Source organism: Tamandua tetradactyla, chromosome 3 (genome assembly GCF_023851605.1).
Source record: "Tamandua tetradactyla isolate mTamTet1 chromosome 3, mTamTet1.pri, whole genome shotgun sequence".
NCBI lineage: Eukaryota > Metazoa > Chordata > Mammalia > Pilosa > Myrmecophagidae > Tamandua > Tamandua tetradactyla.
Window position 1 is genome coordinate 95790342 of NC_135329.1, and position 18378 is coordinate 95808719.

Here is an 18378-nt window from a genome sequence, read left to right on the forward strand (position 1 = left end):
TACAGCAAAAAACCACTGACGTGTATACTTTAGATGGGTGAATCTATATAGCATGTGAATTACATCTTGGTGAAGTGGTGATTTAAAAAAGACATGCCTTTCAAACACAATGCTTTATCCTGGATTCAATCCTGGATCAAAACAAAATACAAACAAATAAAAGAACAATATCAAAAACAGAGGATATTAATGGGGTAACTGAGGAAAGTTGAGTATGAGTTGTAGACTCAGTAATATTATTGTATCATTGTGGGATAACAGTGGTGTACTATATAAGAGAAAGTTCTTTTCTCAGGGTATGCATGTTGACACATTAGGGGTGAATACCATGGTATCTTACTTTCCAAAGGGTCATATGGTTCAGGCAAAAAGAAAAGTGTGTGTGTGGTTTGAGAGAGAGAGAAAGAAAGAGAGAAGAGAGGAGGGGAGGGGAGAGGTAAAGGGGACAGAGAGAGAATAAGTGAAAGAAGGTGAGCAAGCAAATGAGATAAAATGTTGGCGATCGGTAAATCTAAACGAAGGGTTCATTATAGTAGTCTTTTGGTAAACTAACTCTTTGGTAAAGTGAAAGGTTTTCAAAATAAAAAGTTGAGGCAAAAAGAAAGAAATTTACCTTAGGAAATTCTGCCCTAGCTTCCTGTGGGGAGTTATCTGGAAATTGTTAGGTAGGAGAATCTGCTTGGAGGGCCTGAGGGACAGGAGTCATGGACCTGCTGTGGTGTTCATTTGGGCAAGGATCTGCCTTTAAAGGGTCCTGAGCAGTACAGTAGGTAAAAGCTTGGGCCTAGAGTAAAAAAGTCCAGAGTTCGGGTCTTTGAGTGTTTAATCTGACCATCAGTTACTCTCTACAAAAAAACCGATGGTCAAGAAAATCATATATGACTTCCGGAGAAGATGGCGGCTTAGTAAGATATGCAGGTCCTAGTTCCTCCTCCAGAACAGCAACTAAAGAAACAGAAACAATACAAAACAGCAACCGGAGCCACGACAGAGACCAAAAAGACAGTGTACCCCATTCTGGAACAGCTGAACGGGCAGGGAGAATCCGCTGTGGTGAGATACCCGAGGGGCGCGCGTTTTCCCGGCCGGGGCGGCTGGCGACTGGGGTCCCCTCCACGCACGTGGCTCCCCGGTCTGACTGGGAACGTTGGACAGCGGGGCCCTCCCGCCACGCTTGGCGTCTCGGGCCAGCTGGGCAATTTGGACCGGCACTCCCCCAAGCCGCAGCGGCCGGCGACTCCCCCCCCTCCACCCGCGGTTTCCCAGGCCGACTGCAAGATTCAGATTGGCAAGTTAAAGGAGCCACAGCATCTTTTACTGGTGGGACCCGTAGACAGACGAGCGCCACGAGCGCCACCTACTGGGCAGGAAAAGAAAAACAGAGCCCAGAGATTTCACAGAAAAACCTTTCAACCAGCCGGGTCCCACACCCAGGGAAATCTGATCAAATGCCCAGACACCAGCAGAAAATAATGGATGACGCTAGGAAAATTGAAGATATGGCCCAGTAAAAGGAACAAACCAATAGTTCAAATGAGATACAGGAGCTGAGACAACTAATGCTGAATAGACGAACAGAAATGGAAAAACTCTTCAAAAACCAAATCAATAAATTGAGGGAGGACATGAAGAAGACATGGGCTGAATAAAAAGAAGAAATAGAAAATCTGAAAAAACAAATCACAGAACTTACGGGAGTGAAGGACAAAGAAGAAAAAATGGAAAAAACAATGGATACCTACAATGGTAGATCTAAAGAGACAGAAGCTACAATTAGTGAACTGGAGGATGGAACATCTGAATTCCAAAAAGAAACAGAAACTATAGGGAAAAGAATGGAAAAACTTGAGCTGGGGATCAGGGAACTGAATGACAATATGAAGCGCACAAATATTCGTGTTGTGGGTGTCCCAGAAGGAGAAGAGAAGGGAAAAGGACTAATGGAAGAAATTATCACTGAAAATTTACCAACTCTTATGAAAGACCTAAATTTACAGATCCAAGAAGTGCAGCGCACCCCAAAGAGAATAGACCCAAATAGGCGTTCTCCAAGACACTTACTAGTTAGAATGTCAGAGGTCAAAGAGAAAGAGAGGATCTTGAAAGCAGCAAGAGAAAAACAATCTGTCACATACAAGGGAAACCCAATAAGACTATGTGTAGATTTCTCAGCAGAAACCATGGAAGCTAGAAGACAGTGGGATGATATATTTAAATTACTAAAAGAGAAAAACTGCCAACCAAGACTTCTATATCCAGCAAAATTGTCCTTCAAAAATGAAGGAGAAATTAAAACATTTATAGACAAAAAGTCACTGAGAGAATTTGTGACCAAGAGACCAGCTCTGCAAGAAATACTAAAGGGAGCACTAGAGTCAGATACGAAAAGACAGAAGAGAGAGGTATGGAGTAAAGTGCAGAAAGAAGGAAAATCAGATATGATATATATAATACAAAAGCCAAAATGGTAGAGGAAAATATTATCTAAACAGTAATAACACTAAAAGTTAATGGACTGAATTTCCCAATCAAAAGACATAGACTGGCAGAATGGATTACGACCCAGCAATACCACTGCTAGGTATCTACTCAAAGGACTTAAGGGCAAAGACACAGACGGACATTTGCACACCAGTGTTTATAGCAGCATTATCTACAATTGCAAAGAGATGGAAACAGCCAAAATGTCCATCAACAGATGAATGGCTAAACAAACTGTGGCGTATACCTACGATGGAATATTATGCAGCTTTAAGACAGATTAAATTTATGAAGCATGTAATAACATGGATGGACCTAGAGAACATTATGCTGAGTGAGTCTAGCCAAAAACTAAAGGACAAATACTGTATGGTCCCACTGATGTGAACCGACATTCGAGAATCAGCTTGGAATATATCATTGGTAACAGAGACCAGCAGGAGTTAGAAACAGGGTAAGATAATGGGTAATTGGAGCTGAAGGGATACAGACTGTGCAACAGGACTAGATACAAAAACTCAAAAATGGACAGCACAATAATACCTAAGTGTAATGTAACTATGTTGGAACACTGAATGAAGTTGCACCTGAAATATAGTTTTTTGTTTGTTTGTTTGTTTGTATCTTTTGTTTTGTTTTTTTCTTTTTCCTTTTTATATATATATATATTTTTTATTAGTATTATTATTTTAATTCTCTTCTCTATATTAACATTCTATATCTTTTTCTGCTGTTTTGCTAGTTCTTTTCCTAAATCGATGCAAACGTACTAAGAAATGATAATCATACATCTATGTGATGATACTAAGAATTACTGAGTGCATGTGTAGAATGGAATGATTTCCAAATGTTGTGTTAATTTGTTTTCTTTTTTTTTGATTAATAAAAAAAATTTAAAAAAAAATCATATATATAATGAACATACCAGAGAGGATGATATATGGCTTTACTCAACACATAAATAAATGAGGATGCTTGTTATGATTAAAATCGACATTGATGACTCATTCCATCTATATCTATACAAGAAGCCATATGATAACAAGACAACCAGCAAAAGAAATATTGCCTAACAGATGTTCAACGCTGTATTAGGTATGCTTTACATTCTCATTTAATCATATATCTGTTCAGCAAAAGATGATTTTCTCTCTTATACATTACAATGTGGAACTTTCAAATAACAGGCATTTCTATAACGTTCAGAGATAAAGAAAAATGTTTGTTTGCAGCCTGATTTTCAATAAGTTAAAGGTCTAGTGTTTTTGTTTCCTAATTGAAAAAAAAAACACACACAATGGTTGCCTTAACAACAGGAATTTCTTGGCTCAATTTCAGAAGCTAGAAGGCTTGTTTTCTCCGAGGATCAGTATCTTCTGACTGGCCGGCAATCCTTGGGGTTCCTTGGTTTTTCCATCACATGGCAACACACATAGCAGTGTCTTCTTCCTCTTCTGGTGTTGCATTGACTTCTAGCTTCTGGCTGCTCCCTGTAGTTTCTCTGTCTGACTTTCACTCTGTTAATAAAGGACTCCAGTAATCCAGATTAGAGTCCCACCTGATTCAGTTAAGGTGTGGCCACACCTTAACAGAAGGAATATCTTGAAATGATCTTATGTACAACTGGTCCACATTCACAGGACCAGGGGTTAGGACGTGAACATGCCTTTTATGGGAGGCATGCTTTAATTCCCAACAAAGAGTAAAACAAAATCACAGAAATTTTACCCAAAGGACTAAGATGATTGTAGGACCACTGTCAATTTTCCATAGTTCGTGTCATAATTCTGAGACACACGCTTTTGCACATTTTCACCTCTCTGCATCTCATGCATTTCATATATCTTACAATCCATGGCCTGTCACAGTTTGGCAGTTCTTTTTCCTTTCTTCTTGGCACATAAAATAATGGTGCACCTCATAATCAATGCTTCTTAGATCTGAGGCAATCTGGTGGATTACAAAGAAGACACTAATGCCTTAGGGCTCTGTTCTTGATCTGTCATCTTCAACAGGTTTATGAATGACTTATACAACAACGCAGAAGTAGTTCATAAAATTTGCATATGGCACATAGCTGGAAGGAAGAGTTAATACACTGATTGATAGCTCAAGATCCAAATGTACCCAGTAATTGGAACACTGGGGGCAAAACCAGTATGAGGAAACAAACAAACAATCCTCACAGTTGCATGAGCCAATCTTATAATAAATGTCATAATACTCACATAATATATACATACACATCTTCTGTCAGAAAAGAACACTGACCCAGAGAAAAACCACTTTCCTCTGCCACTATAGGAGGTTGAAAACTCTGTCTTATTCTCAAGGACTTCAAGAAGAACCTATTCTACTGTACCAAGAATTCATAGTACTTACTACATCAAGACTAAGAAACACTGTAACCCAAAATATACACAAAGGCTTTTAAATAAAAATGTAAGAAAATACATGTTTATTTTGAAATCTGAATGTGCTTTGGGTGATACCTTTCAAAAGTAGGATATTCCATAATTGACATTATCTTAGTAGCAACTTTTAGCTTCTCCCTAATAATTAAGAACACAGCAATCAGGATACATATTCTATATGTAATCTGATAAAGTGACTTTATGGACTAATTATGCTCTCTGTTTAAAATCTTTTAAATAGTTACTAACAACTAGATGGACCATCTAAATCTTCTCTATGGCTCTGAATACCCTGCCTACTTCTTAATCATGTAATACTAGGTAGTAAAATTTCCCAAAATTAGACAGAAGAAAAAGGTGAGGAAGAAGAGCTTGGAGAATTCACATTGAGAAAGTGAAAGATAAAGAATTTACCACAATTCAGGAAGTTAGCTGTATACACCTATACTGCACCTATTTAAACCCAGATCTGATTTCTGGATATCATACTTCAGTAATGGGATCTGAGTTCTTCAGAGAAATGGCTGATTCCAAGGCTGGAGCAAAGAAAAAACAAGGCAAGCCTAGAACATCTTCTTGCATCAAAAAGTAAGGAGTCTAAAGCCCTGAGGATAAATGACTCTCAGACTTCAAAATCTAATGGAGAAAAAAAAAAAAAAAGTAAGGAGGCACTTAAAGAGAGATGAAGATAAGTTAAAAGGACAGAGCAGCCAGATTGTAGGGGCTTCCACTGGCCAAAACGGCGACAATTTGAGCATCAGAATAACAGAGTAAATGACTTAAAAGCATCTTAATAAAGTAAGAATTCTTGAGTCCAACAGGTTAAACCCATGGGAGAGTGCAGATACAAAGTTCTTCCTTACTCCAGAAAGTCAACTAATAAATGTAAGCAGAAAATCACCATTTACCAATCATCAGCATAATAACTGATACATTCAGGAATCATAAAAGACTGCTAGATCAGTGGGTGAAAGCTTGAGAAGGACAGTCACATATCTCAGAGGATATCATCACAACGCATTTTTCAATGACAATTAGAATTTACAATGAAGAAACACAGCAAACGCCCCTTTTACCAATTAATCAAGACCAACCTTGCTGGGAGGAACCAACAGCACATGCCTCCTGGTATGGCTGCCAAAAAGCCATAACCTCAATCTAATCCTGAGAAAATATCAAACAAACTCAACTGAGGAACATTCTACAAAATGAATGGCCTGCACTGTTCAAAAATGTCAAGGTGATGAAATACGACAATAGATTCAAGTAGTGTTCCAGATTCAAAGAATTGAACTTAAGGCTATAAAGAGACATTACTGGAACTGTCACCAAAATCTCTATAATAGAGTCTATAGGTTAGACAATGAGATGTTTCAATGTTAACTTCCTAGTTTTGATTGTTGTACTAAGGTAATATTTGGGGAAGCCTTGTTTTTAAGAAATACATACTGAAATATTCAGGGGTAAGGGGGCACTATGACAGCAACATACTTTCAAATGGTTCTAAAAAAAGGAAAATAGAAAGGAGGAGGTGGGGAGGAGAAAAAGAGGACAAAAAGTAGAAAGGAGAGAAAGAGAGGGAGCAACATAAAACAAATGAAACAAAATACCAACGTCTTCGAAATCTGGGAGAAGAATATCCAGGAATTCTCTGTCCTGTTCTTACAACATTTTGTAAGTCTGAAATTCTGTTAAATGTTCTTTAAAAACTTAAGTTGGAAATAAAGTGACACATTTGTCAAAACTCATGGAATTCTGCCCTAAGATGAGACCACTGCACTGCAGACAAATTAGACTTCAATTAGGGAGGGAAAAGCATATTCTAGATGTTTTAGCAGATGATGAAGATTAGAAAACGTCAGTAATCAAAAAAAAATTAGGAATCCATCCAGGACCTATCACAGTGAAGACTAACTCCAACCATATTTTATTTGAAATTCATAACAGTTAACTAGCACCACTTAGTCTAGTCATCAATCTGTGACCACAATGACCATTGGCTCCCGTGGTTTCCTGGCTGGCTGACCTCGGTTACCTTCCTGCTACACTCCTCCAAGAGGCCTCTATGTGCTCAGCTGCAGAACACAATTAGCTACACTCCCTTACTAACCAACCTCCCAAATACATAAACTTATTACAAGCAAATCCAGACCTTAATATTTTTTTGGTAGTAACATTTCACTATTTTTCCATGGGAGTATCCCATTCTTGCAGCCATCATTTCTTGAATTTTTCTTTTTTGTTTGTTTGTTTTGCTTTGTTTAGTTTTTGTTTGGTTTTTGGAAAGTGCATGGCCAGAAACTGAACCCGGGTCTCCTGTACAGCAGGTGAGAATTCTACCACTGAACCACCTTTGCACCTCCCCCTTAACTTTAAAAAAGTGTGCTTTGAAAATTATTGTTTTCTTTCTTTTCTTTGTATACACATATTATATTTTACAACTAAAAAATGGTTTTAAAAAACTATAGGCAGTTACAGTAATAGATAAATTCTTGAAATAAAAAATTTGAAAATATTTAGTAATGTAGCTCACTACTATAGCAAAGTTGATATCTGTAATAACTTTTTACTTGATATTTTAAGAATGCACACAGTTTTGATAGCTAATCAAATGATATTTAAGATATTTAATATTTAGAATTCAAGTAACTCTAATATCTGTATTTACAGATTGTTTTTCCTTCCTTGCTTTAATTTTAAATTGCTTATGAAACATACTGTACAAACAGGCTTTACAATGATTAGATTTTTTTTAACATGCCTATGGATAAGCTAACTAAAGTATCCATTTTAGGTGGTTAAAATTTCCATACGTTAATTATAAAAATATTTGTATCTTCATATTCTCCTGAAATAAGGAAAATACTTAATAACATAGGTCATTACTACAGCAATGCAGATATTTGTAAGAACTTTCTAGTTGATATTTTGAGAACATACACTAAGTTTCGACAGCTGATCAAATGGTATCTGAGTTTTTAATTCTTAGAAGTTAAGAACTTTGCTACATAAATATGTAGATTTTTTCCTTGTTGAATTAATTTTAAATTGCTTTATGAAATGTACTGCATAAACATAGGCTTTACAATGATTATATGGATATTCTGTTTAAATATGCCTATGATAAAACTAACTAAGATACACATTTTTGGTTGTTCTAAGTATATTGTTTGTTTTCTTATAAATAAATAAATAAATAAAAGGGTCCGGGAGAGACTCCAAACATGATGGTAACGATCCCTGGTGGGGGTGCATGCTACTAAGTGAGAAACCTCAGGGGTGGCGTTTCTGCTGATGCCAAGGCCCAGGACAGAAACTGCATGTGAGCTGGCTGAGAACCTTGATTAGAATGGTTAAAAGTAATTGAAAAGATTATTACTAATGTCATAGGCAATCATCTTCTCAAAATATTAGTAAAAGAAAATGACTGTACAGTCTCATACCTTGCTTGAGAAATACTATAAATTCCTTTACAGTTTGGTCCAAATTAACTCCGTGATATACTATAGGCTTGAAATTGCGATGTTCAAATGACCGAATGAAGCGAACTGTAACTGTCACGTCTTCAGAGGCCATGTGAAGGAATTCCTGTGGCGAAATAAATAAATAAATAGATAGATAGCTAGATAAACACATAACGTGAGAACAGCTTGAATGAAATCAACTCCCAATTATCTACAGGAGATCGGCCTACATGTCTGCCATCAGCAGTCAGGCATCCAGCCCTGTCACTTTCACACTCTATGAGTATAGCCAGAGTCCCCGAACGCTGGTCAGATTCCTGGGCACCTGGAGGTACCAAAGTCCTTGAGAAGTTCTGTCACCAGTCACTGGTGTTCCCACCAGCAGAAAACTGGCAGGGCACAGAAGACAAAGACAAGTGATGCAGACGCATGTGTATAGGGAAAAGTGGATAAACATGCACAATCCTTACACATGACTGCTTTGGATTTTCTATGCCACTGGCCTCCCTCCACTGACCCTGAGGTGGAATTATATTTATATTCAAGCCAGCTATTAGCAGATCTCATTGACTCACACAAATGCTGCCAGATTCCAAGTGTTAATTTAAATATCATGTCATTATCATTTGATACATTATCATGAAACATTATCATTTGAGTATGTATATTCATCTTAAATCGATACACTAGTTCTATGTGCCAGGTGTTTTTAAACAATATTTCATTTAATTCTCTCACCAAAGCATTTTAAAGATGAGGAAACAGACTCAAAGAGTCAGTAGAAATTGCCCAAGGTCACAAAGCTGGTAAATAATGACGCCAGGATTCAAGCACTGATTTAATGTTCTTTCTAATAAACTATCTGAAAATCACAAGTTATTTCTTCCCAAAAAAGTCTGCAAAATTGGCAGCATTTTAAAGACATAAATAAATATAAATAAATATATGCACAATATACTTTAATAACACAAGTGGGTGAAAAAACCTACAACCACGAGATAGGTCCTTGACCAGATAAATTCTGAAACCTAGAGGGGCCAGCCTTTTCAGAACATCACCTACTTCCATCTCCCTACCCCGTATTATTGACAGCCCTTCTAACATGAAAAAGTTAGAATGAATTTTAAGAAAAAACCCCTATAATCCTTTACACACAAGAAAAGACACCCAACTTCACTCAAAACCAGGAAAACTGAAAATAGCAGTGAGGCACATCACTGATCAAATGACAAAATTAGAAGTCTGACAATATCTAGTGTTGGCAAGGGTACAGGACAATGAGAATTTAATCACTTAAAGGTGGGTGTATAAAAGGGTACTACTTTTGAAGACAATTTGGGAATATTTAGAAAAGTTGAAAGTATACATACCTTTCAATCCAGCAATTTCATTCATAGGTAAGGACTCTAGGGAAACTAGAGAACTGTAAAAGATATCAAGAGCAACACTGTTAAATTATAAGAATTAAAAACAATTAACTGTCTATCACCAGGATAATGGATATGTAAATTATGGCATACTCACACAATGGAATACTCAAGGAGTAAAAATGAATGGACTAGGATTAGACACATCTTAATGTAATACTAAGTGAAAAAAAGCCAGTTGCAGAAAAATCAGAGTATACCACCATTTATACAAAGTTAGACAACAGGTTTTATTATGTTTAAAAGGAGATAAGTAGTAGTTATCTCTGAGGTAGAGGAAAGAGTATGCAGCTGGGGAGAGGTACACAGTGGCACTGATTATATTGGCAATATTTTATGTCTTAAGCAGGATGGTTAGATTATTCTTCATGGTGTTTAGCAAGTCTGAAATATTCATAGCTCACACACTAACCATAGTAATTTGGTCTGGAAAGTCTCTCTAATCAATAGCATGCTCATAAAAATATTTTACTAAATTGAACAGACCATGCAGCACAATTTGTATGGAAAGCAAAGGCTCAAACTGTTTAAATGCGTAAAAATTATTTGCAATTATAACTAACATACTGCTTAAAACTAAATAGTTACTATGGCTAACAGATTTTAAATGGAGTCAGGAGGAGATGGGTCCCTGGGCCAGGTAAGTCCTGAAATGCAGAGGGGCCAGCCTTACCAGAACATCAACCAGTTCCATCTTCCTATATTTTATTAATGACAGCCTCTTCCAATATGAAAAAGTTAGAATGGGCATAGCCCAAATACCCCTAAAGAGTAGAAGAAAGACCAAAGGTGATGGTGGAGTTATACAGAGAAGGTCAGGTTTAACAAATGAGTATGAGTGCTGAATCAATATATTGATATTTCTTTTAATCTCCAGTACCTTAGAGCAACTAGAAGTAAAAACCTAAAATTGTGGAATTGTAACCCACACCAAACTCTGAAATCTATTCTACAACTAATTGCTGCAATGTATTTTGAAATTTTATTGCTTTTTCTGTATATATGTTATTTTTCACAAAAAAGAAAAAAAAAGAGGAGTGTAACAGAGAAGACAGGATTTAACAAATGAGTATGACTGCTGAATCATTATATTGATATTTCTTTTGGTCTCCAGTGTCTCAGAGCACCTAGAAGAAAAAGTGAAAAATCGTACACCTGTAGCCTATATCAAACTTTAAAATCTGTTCTATAACTACTTGTTAAAATGTACTTGGAAATGCATTGCTTTTTTATATACATGTTATATTTCACAATTTAAAAAAAAGTTTAAAAAAAGAAAACAACTCGCCTTCCAAGGAGGAGACCCAGGTTCAATTCCTGAACGATGCACCCCACAAAGAAAAATATGTTGATTATGATGATAAACACACAGCTCTATAATGATATTGTTGAAGAAATAAAAAAAGTATATTCCTTATCCCTCCACCCTATTCCCTCCCTCCCCTATAGATAACCATTAAACATTTTTAGAGCTTAAAGAAAAGATTACTTTACAGAAACCTACAACCTCCAGATGGGTTCTAGGCCAGATAAGTCCTGAAACCCAAAAGGGTCAGCCTCTCCAAGAACATCAACCAGTTCTATTCCCCATCCCATGTTGTCGACACCCCTTTACAACATGAAAAAGTCAGAATGGGGATAACCCAAATACCCCTAAAGATTGGGAGAAGGATCAAAGGAGGAGGAGTTATAACAGGGAAGATAGGATTTAACAAATGAGTATGACTGCTGAATCATTATATTGATATTTCTTCTAATCTCCAGTGACTTGGAGCAGCTAATAGGAAAAACACGAAATCATGGAAGTGTAATCCATACCAAACTCTGAAACCTGTCCTAGAACTACTTGTTAAAATATACTTTGAATTTTATTGCTTTTTCATATATACATTTTTCACAAAAATAAATTTTAAAAAGAAAAAAAATGTGGTCAGGTCATTCTGGAGGTTAGTCTTGGCAAATATCAGCCAAATACGACAAACTGCCAAAGCATGCAGAGCCTTAAGCCTCAAAGCATGAGGAACTTAAAAGTTCCTCAAAACCCAAGAACATCCAGGCATGATAAAACCACAAGATTAAGAACTCAGTTAACTATCTGAACTGAAGGACATTTGGAGCACCCCAAATGTTCACCAGCCACAAACAACTGATATAATCTTTTTCTTTAAAAACCCTTGCACAGAAATGCCAAGATGGGTTGCTACCCATCTGTGCTCTCTGAATTACAATTCTAAGACCCCAAATGAACCTTGTTGCTACCTTGCAGGTTAGTTTTTTCTTGCTTGACATTACAAAGAACCTGAAGATAAACTTTCTCTCCTAAAACAGGTTAAGGACTGGCTTTAGAATCTTACTGGCAAATGAGATTTAAAAATCTTTTGATAATTCCAGTACTAAATACTACATTATTTCTTACTAAATCTGGTTTATAGAGCTCCTCAGTAAATGATCCCCAAATCCACTGAATAGCAGCTGAGCAGAATCTACAAAATTAGAATTAAAATACATTGAGGTACTTAATAAGGAATGTCTCCTAAGAGAATAATGTAAAAGCCTTCTGTATTTCATAAATTGTTTTAAGAGGTTTATAAAAGCTATAATTTCTTCTTGCCCATCCCCATCCCCCCAAAACATAAAAACCCTCCATGGGTTTTTATGAACTGGGAAGTGCCATAACGCAGCCCAAATCCCAAGGAGCTGGACAGATCTATTTTAAATATCAATGCTACCTCTCAGCTACAACTGCCTCATATGTAAAATGGGGATAATTTCACAGAAAATTGTTCTATGGATTTAAGAAAATAACATATGTTAAACACCTAGTACAGTTCCTAACTGTATAGTTCCATAGCAGGATCTCAATAAATTGTAGCTGCTTTTATCATTATTATTCTACTTGGATAAATTAGGTTTAGGGGTAAAGACAGTTCGTGTCAACAGCAGCTGAAGATAACAGATTTCCAACTGCAATCAAATGATTCATACAAATGGTTCAACAGAAGAGGCTGGGAGTATGCATGATTTATGAAACTATTTTATACTCGTAGGTTTGTCACTTTCACTTAATAAAAAAGCTGCCTACTTTACAATGGGACTGTATGATTGTGAAAACCTTGTGTCCGATGCTCCTTTTATCCAGGGTATGGACAGATGAGTAAGAAATAAGGATAAAAAATAAATAATAGGGAGGATAAGGGGTAAAATAAATTGGGTAAATGGAAATACTAGTGGTCAATGAGAGGGAGGAGTAAGGCATATGGGATGTATGAGATTTTTCTTTTTACTTCTTTTTTCTGGAGTGATGCAAATGTTCTAAAAATGATCACAGTGATGAATACATAACTATGTGATGATACTGTGAGCCACTTATTGTACAGCATGTATAGACTGTGTGTATGTGAAGATTTGTCGATAAAAATAATTTTTAAAAAATGTCTAAGTGTTGTACTTAATAGGTGAAGTTTTAAATTTAAAATTCCAAATTCACATTAATTTCTAATTTTGGTCAATAATGTACTGCCATTTTCCTCAGAAATTTGTTGCAATTTATAATCAGTAATTAACAATAATAGCTACTATCAGAAGGAAACTGTAATTCAATTTACCTTAAAGATGGTGGGAAATTCTGCTTGATATCTTCGGGAGGAAGTTATACTACAGAGGATTAGAAAGTTAGCATTATAGATTATAAAATCTGACATTTTCCCAGAGGGTTTGAGCTACTTTAAAAAAAAAATGAATCTGATCAAGCTTAAAAGGCATTCTTCAAACAAAAAGGGGGTAAAACAAAACAAAAACAATAAATTCAGTAATAAATTAGTAAAAAAATACATTCAGGGACATAAGAGATTTGACTCAGTGACAGACCATGTTCCTAACCATGATGGCTCAAAGTTGTAAAGAAATCAATTCTCCCTAAACTATAAATCAAACAATATTTCAATCAAAATATAAAAGGGTTGTTGGGGAAACGTGACACAAAATATTTCTAAAATCTACCTGGAAGAAGATATTTGTGAACTTAGCAAAATCATAAAACAAGAAAAAAGAAAGACTATTGGCATCAGTTATAAAAACGCATTATAAGGCAAAAGTCATGCATTAAAAGAAGCTTATATTTACATATTTTTACAAAATCTAATAAAAATTGAAAAGAATAATTAAGCTCTAATAATTTAAAGTGTGATGCTAGTGCAGGAATAGACAAATTAGTGGAATATAATTGAAAACTCAGAAATAGAATGAATATTATATGTGAATTTAGTATAAAAGTGGCATTTCAAATTAGTGGAGAAAAGGTAATCTGTTAAACAGATGACATCAGAAAATAGATTGACCATTTGGGAAAAAGTAATGCTAGATTCTTCACTTCTTATATCAAAATAAACTGCACATGAATTAGACACTTAAATCTAACTGTAAATTTATAGAGGAGCACTAGAAAAATGGGTATGTATTTTTATAATCTTAAGGTAGGAAAGGCAAATTAAAATTAGCAAGTATCAAAGAAAAAACGGATAGGTATAATCACCATAAAATGTAAGGAAAGGGCAGGCATGGTGGCTCAGCAGGTAGGATTCTTGCCTGCTATGCCAGAGACCCGGGTTTGATTCCCGATGTCTGCCCATGTGAAAAAAAGAAAAAAAGGAAGAACAGACCAATAACAGAAAAATGGTAAAGGTAATTAACAGGAATCTGGTTAAATTTTTTTTTAAGTGAATAATGCAAAATAATCATCAACTTTACTAATAACTAAAAAATTGCAAACAGAAAGAGTAATATATCAATTTTGTTACCAAATTGGTAACAATAAAAAAAACAGAAAGACAGGTCAAACCAGTGTTGGCAAGGATGTGAAGAAATAAGTACTTTTATACACTAACATAAAATAGTATAGCATTCCTGGAAGGCAGTGGGCAACTTTTAAATTTGCATATACTTTGATGCGAAAATTTCTCTTCTAATAATTCAATCTAAGAAGGTAATAACATTGAATTTTTAAAAATCTATAAGTTCATAATAATACTTAAAAAAAAACAAACTAGTCACTCTGAAGGCTACCAGAGCATTGATTTGTTTTTCTGAAAACTGGATTAAAAAGGGTGGGGGGGGGACTTCCGGAGAAGATGGCGGCTAAGTAAGATGCGCTCCTCCAGAACAACTAATAAAGAACTAGAAACAGTACAGAACAGCTCCCGGAGCCATGACAGAGACCAGACACACAGTGTACCCCATTCTGGACTGGCTGGACCGGCTAAGAGACTCCGCTGTGGTGAGGTCCCCGAGAGGCACGCGCTTCCCCGGGCCGCGGCGGCTGGCGGCCAGAGCCCCTCCCTCCCTCCCTCCCGGGCCGGTTGGGAGCTTCAGATCGGCGGTTCCCCAAGCCGTGGTGGCCGGCGCCCCTCCCCCACGCACAGCTTCCTGGGCCGGCTGGGAGCCTAGGATCAGCGGTTTCCCAAGCCGCAGTGGCCGGCGACCGGAGCCCCTTCCACACACACGGCTTCCCGGGCCAGCTGGGAGCCTCGGATCAGCAGTTCCCCAAGCCGCGGCGGCCCTCCCACACGTGGCTTCCTGGGCCGGCTGGAAGCCCCGGATCGGCGGTTTCCCAAGCCGCGGCGGCCAGCAACCGGAGTCCCTCCCCCCACGCATGGCTTCCCGGGCCAGCTGGGAGCCTCGGATCAGCGGTTCCCCAAGCCGCGGCGGCCGGCAACCGCAGCCCCTCCCACACACGTGGCTTCCCGGGCTGGCTGGGAGCCTCGGAACAGCGGTTCCCCAAGTCGCGGCGTGTGGTGCCCATCCCCCACGCGCGGCTTCCCGGGCCAGCTGGGAGCCTCGGATTGGCGGTTGCCCAAGCCGTGGCGGCCGGCGCCCCTCCCCCACAGACGACTTCCTGGAGGGAAAGGAAAGAGTCTCCAACAGTAGTAGAGACTGAGCCCAACCTAACACCAATAGTGGCATTAATGAACAACCTCTGACTACTAAAAATAGGCCCTCAGCTCAGGCAAAACTGATCAAGGTGGAAGTCGCCGATTAGGCTAACAGAAAAACAGGAAAGGGGGTGAAACAGAGCCTTCTGCGGCTGTTTCTACGGAGGCTTCGCTGCCTCTGGGCTCAGCGCTGGGATTACACAGGTTGCAATTGCCCCAAACGAAGAAACAGGCTGCTTTCAGGGCTCTCTACCATCTGAAGCTTCCCTGTGGGAGGGGTGAAACGCAACTCAGGTGGAATCCCTCTCTCAAGGAATTCAGATCCCAGGACTTCACAATTTGAAGCCATTAAAACCAACCTACAACCTTTCCTCTGTCTCTACCACACACCCAGCAGCGAGAGTCTTCTAAAGTTAAAGGAGTCACAATATCTTTTGCTGGTGGGACCCACAGACAGACAAGCACCATGTGGAGAGCCGCCTCCCGGGTTGGGCCTAGTGGACACGCTGCAGCCTGCTCTAGAGTTCCCCCCGCCCATCGAGTGAGCCAAGATGGCGCTCACATCCTGCTTCCGCAAATGACGCACGCGCCCACCAACCCTATCTTCCAATCACCTCTGTATACGTGGCACTAACCTATTGGGTTTGGGCACAGTATATAAGAGGTTACCCGGACAGGGTGGGTGGAGATGACCCATAGGGAGCCGTACCTGACGGCCGCATAGAGGTTGTTCCCCCGCGGGGTATTCTGTCCCGCGCGGAATTTGTAACAGAGCTTGCAAGCTTAGCTCCAGTAAAGGTCTGTGCTCACAACTGCAGCGTGTCTCGAACCCGTGTCTGTCACTTGAGTCGGTTTGTCTGCGTCTGTCTCTCTCTCCCTCCTGTTCCCTCCGCCGGCCGGGGACCAGAAGCTGAGCGAGACGGCGCCGGACAAGTGGTGGCCCGTACGGGGAACCTCCTCTCTCGACACCTCTTCTGCAAGGAGAGCCGTACTGTCTCTTCTTGAACTGAGAAGGACGTGCATCCTGAGCTCGCAGCGGACTTCCCGCGCCTGATCACCGCGAGAAAGGTGAGTACTTCTTATTACGTGAGAGTTAAGGCCCGCGGGCTTTCAGGTAGCCCCGGGGACTCGGAAGAGCTCTCCGAGTGATTAAAGTACAGTGCCGACTGCAAACATGGGGCAGTCCGGAAGTTTACCTTTGTTAGCTCCCTTAAAGACCCTTTTAGCGGACGGCTCCTGTGAAAGTGAGCCGCCCACTTGTAAGCCGCCAGAGTCTGGCGCTAGTTCAGACGACTCTGACTCAGAGTCAGATAGTGACGAGGCCGAGAGTGCAGGCGCACCTCTGCTGATCGATCTGGAGGGGCTCCCGGTCTCGCCCCCGCTGCCCTCCGCCCCGCCCGCGCCTACCGCTGCGCCCCTAGAGACGCAGCGCCTTCCGGTGGATGGTAGGCAAGGGCTCCCTCGAGTGGCAGCATCAGGTAATTCCGTCTGCCCTCCATTGCGAGATCCGGAGCCCCCTGCAGGCTGGTCATGGGAAGGGCAGTTACAGCCGTACCCCCCGCCTGCGTACGCGAGCCCTCGAGACCTTACGTCACCAAGTGATGGAGGGAGACATTTCTGGAAATGGAACCCCTTTTCAGCCTTTAGACCTTTCGGTATGATGGGTGGTTACCAGCCGCTTAAGCCAGAACCAGTCTCAGAGATGTACCCGGTTATTATCAATCCCCAAGGTAATAACCAGTATGAGCCATATGATTACAAAGTTTTAAGGGAATTGAGGCAAGCTGTCCATCAGTATGGCCCCAATGCTCCTTTTACCTTGAATATGGTTGAAATCCTTTCCACCCTGAATCATACGCCCGCAGATATATATCAGCTGGCCCGTGCTTGCTTGCCCCAGGGCCGATACATAGATTGGAAAGCATGGTTCGAAGAGTTAGCGGAGGAGCAAGCTGCGAAAAACGCAGCGGGGAGACATGGCGGATGGAATGCAGATATGCTATTGGGGAAAGGTGCCCACTCCCAGAATCAAACAGGGTTCCCTCAAGAAGTCTACGCCCAGATTTTCCGTTGTTTCGTAGGAGCCTGGAAAAAGCTGACAGGTGAGGGAGAGGCTCAAGCCTCACTCAGCAACATACATCAGGGCCCCACAGAACCCTTCGTGGATTTTGTAGCCAAAATGCAAACTGCGGCTGAGAGAATTTTCTCAGATCCAGGAGTGGCAGAGACTGTAGTTAAACAAATGATATTTGAGCAGTGCAATAAGGAATGTAAAGTTATCCTAGCACAAAACAGAGGAAAAAACCTGACGGAATGGGTTCGGCTCTGCAGAGATGCTGGTAGCCCGTTAACTAATGCAGGTCTAGCTGCCATGCTAGCCAGCTCCTTACAAGTAGCTGCAAAGAAATCCAAAGACCTAGGAACAAAGCCAAGAAGATGTTATCATTGTGGCCAGTTGGGACACATTAAGAGAAACTGTCCCAATAAAGGCCAACCACCTGCCACTCAACAGTTTGGTAGACCATATGCGGCAACCAGGCTATGTGGCCGTTGCCACAAGGGACCCCATCGCGCAGAAGACTGTAGGTCAGCCTTCAATGCGCAGGGTGTGCGCCTTTCTGGCCGTCCTGAACAGGACCCAAAAAACGGGCAGAGGGGGTCCACC

The 18378-nt window shown here is 39.8% G+C and overlaps 1 protein-coding gene across 8 annotated transcripts in view; it reads right to left on the bottom strand.

Annotated features, from left to right (window-relative positions):
• C3H2orf76 (chromosome 3 C2orf76 homolog) overlaps window positions 1-18378 on the bottom strand; it is a 92760-nt gene that overhangs the window by 34741 nt on the left and 39641 nt on the right. For 3 of the 8 annotated variants that reach the window (XR_013172656.1, XR_013172659.1, XR_013172660.1), the window contains exons 2-3: window positions 9730-9782; window positions 8339-8483 (exon numbers count right to left, since the gene is read on the bottom strand). Coding sequence is in view for 3 of the 8 variants with exons in the window: in XM_077153558.1 (XP_077009673.1) it covers window positions 8339-8471 (133 nt within the window). In the remaining 5 variants the exon portion in view is untranslated. Of the gene's footprint in view, window positions 1-8338; window positions 8484-9729; window positions 9783-10459; window positions 10551-13391; window positions 13441-18378 lie in introns of those variants that run through there. The other 5 variants (XM_077153558.1, XM_077153559.1, XM_077153557.1 and 2 more) reach the window with 3 other exon arrangements.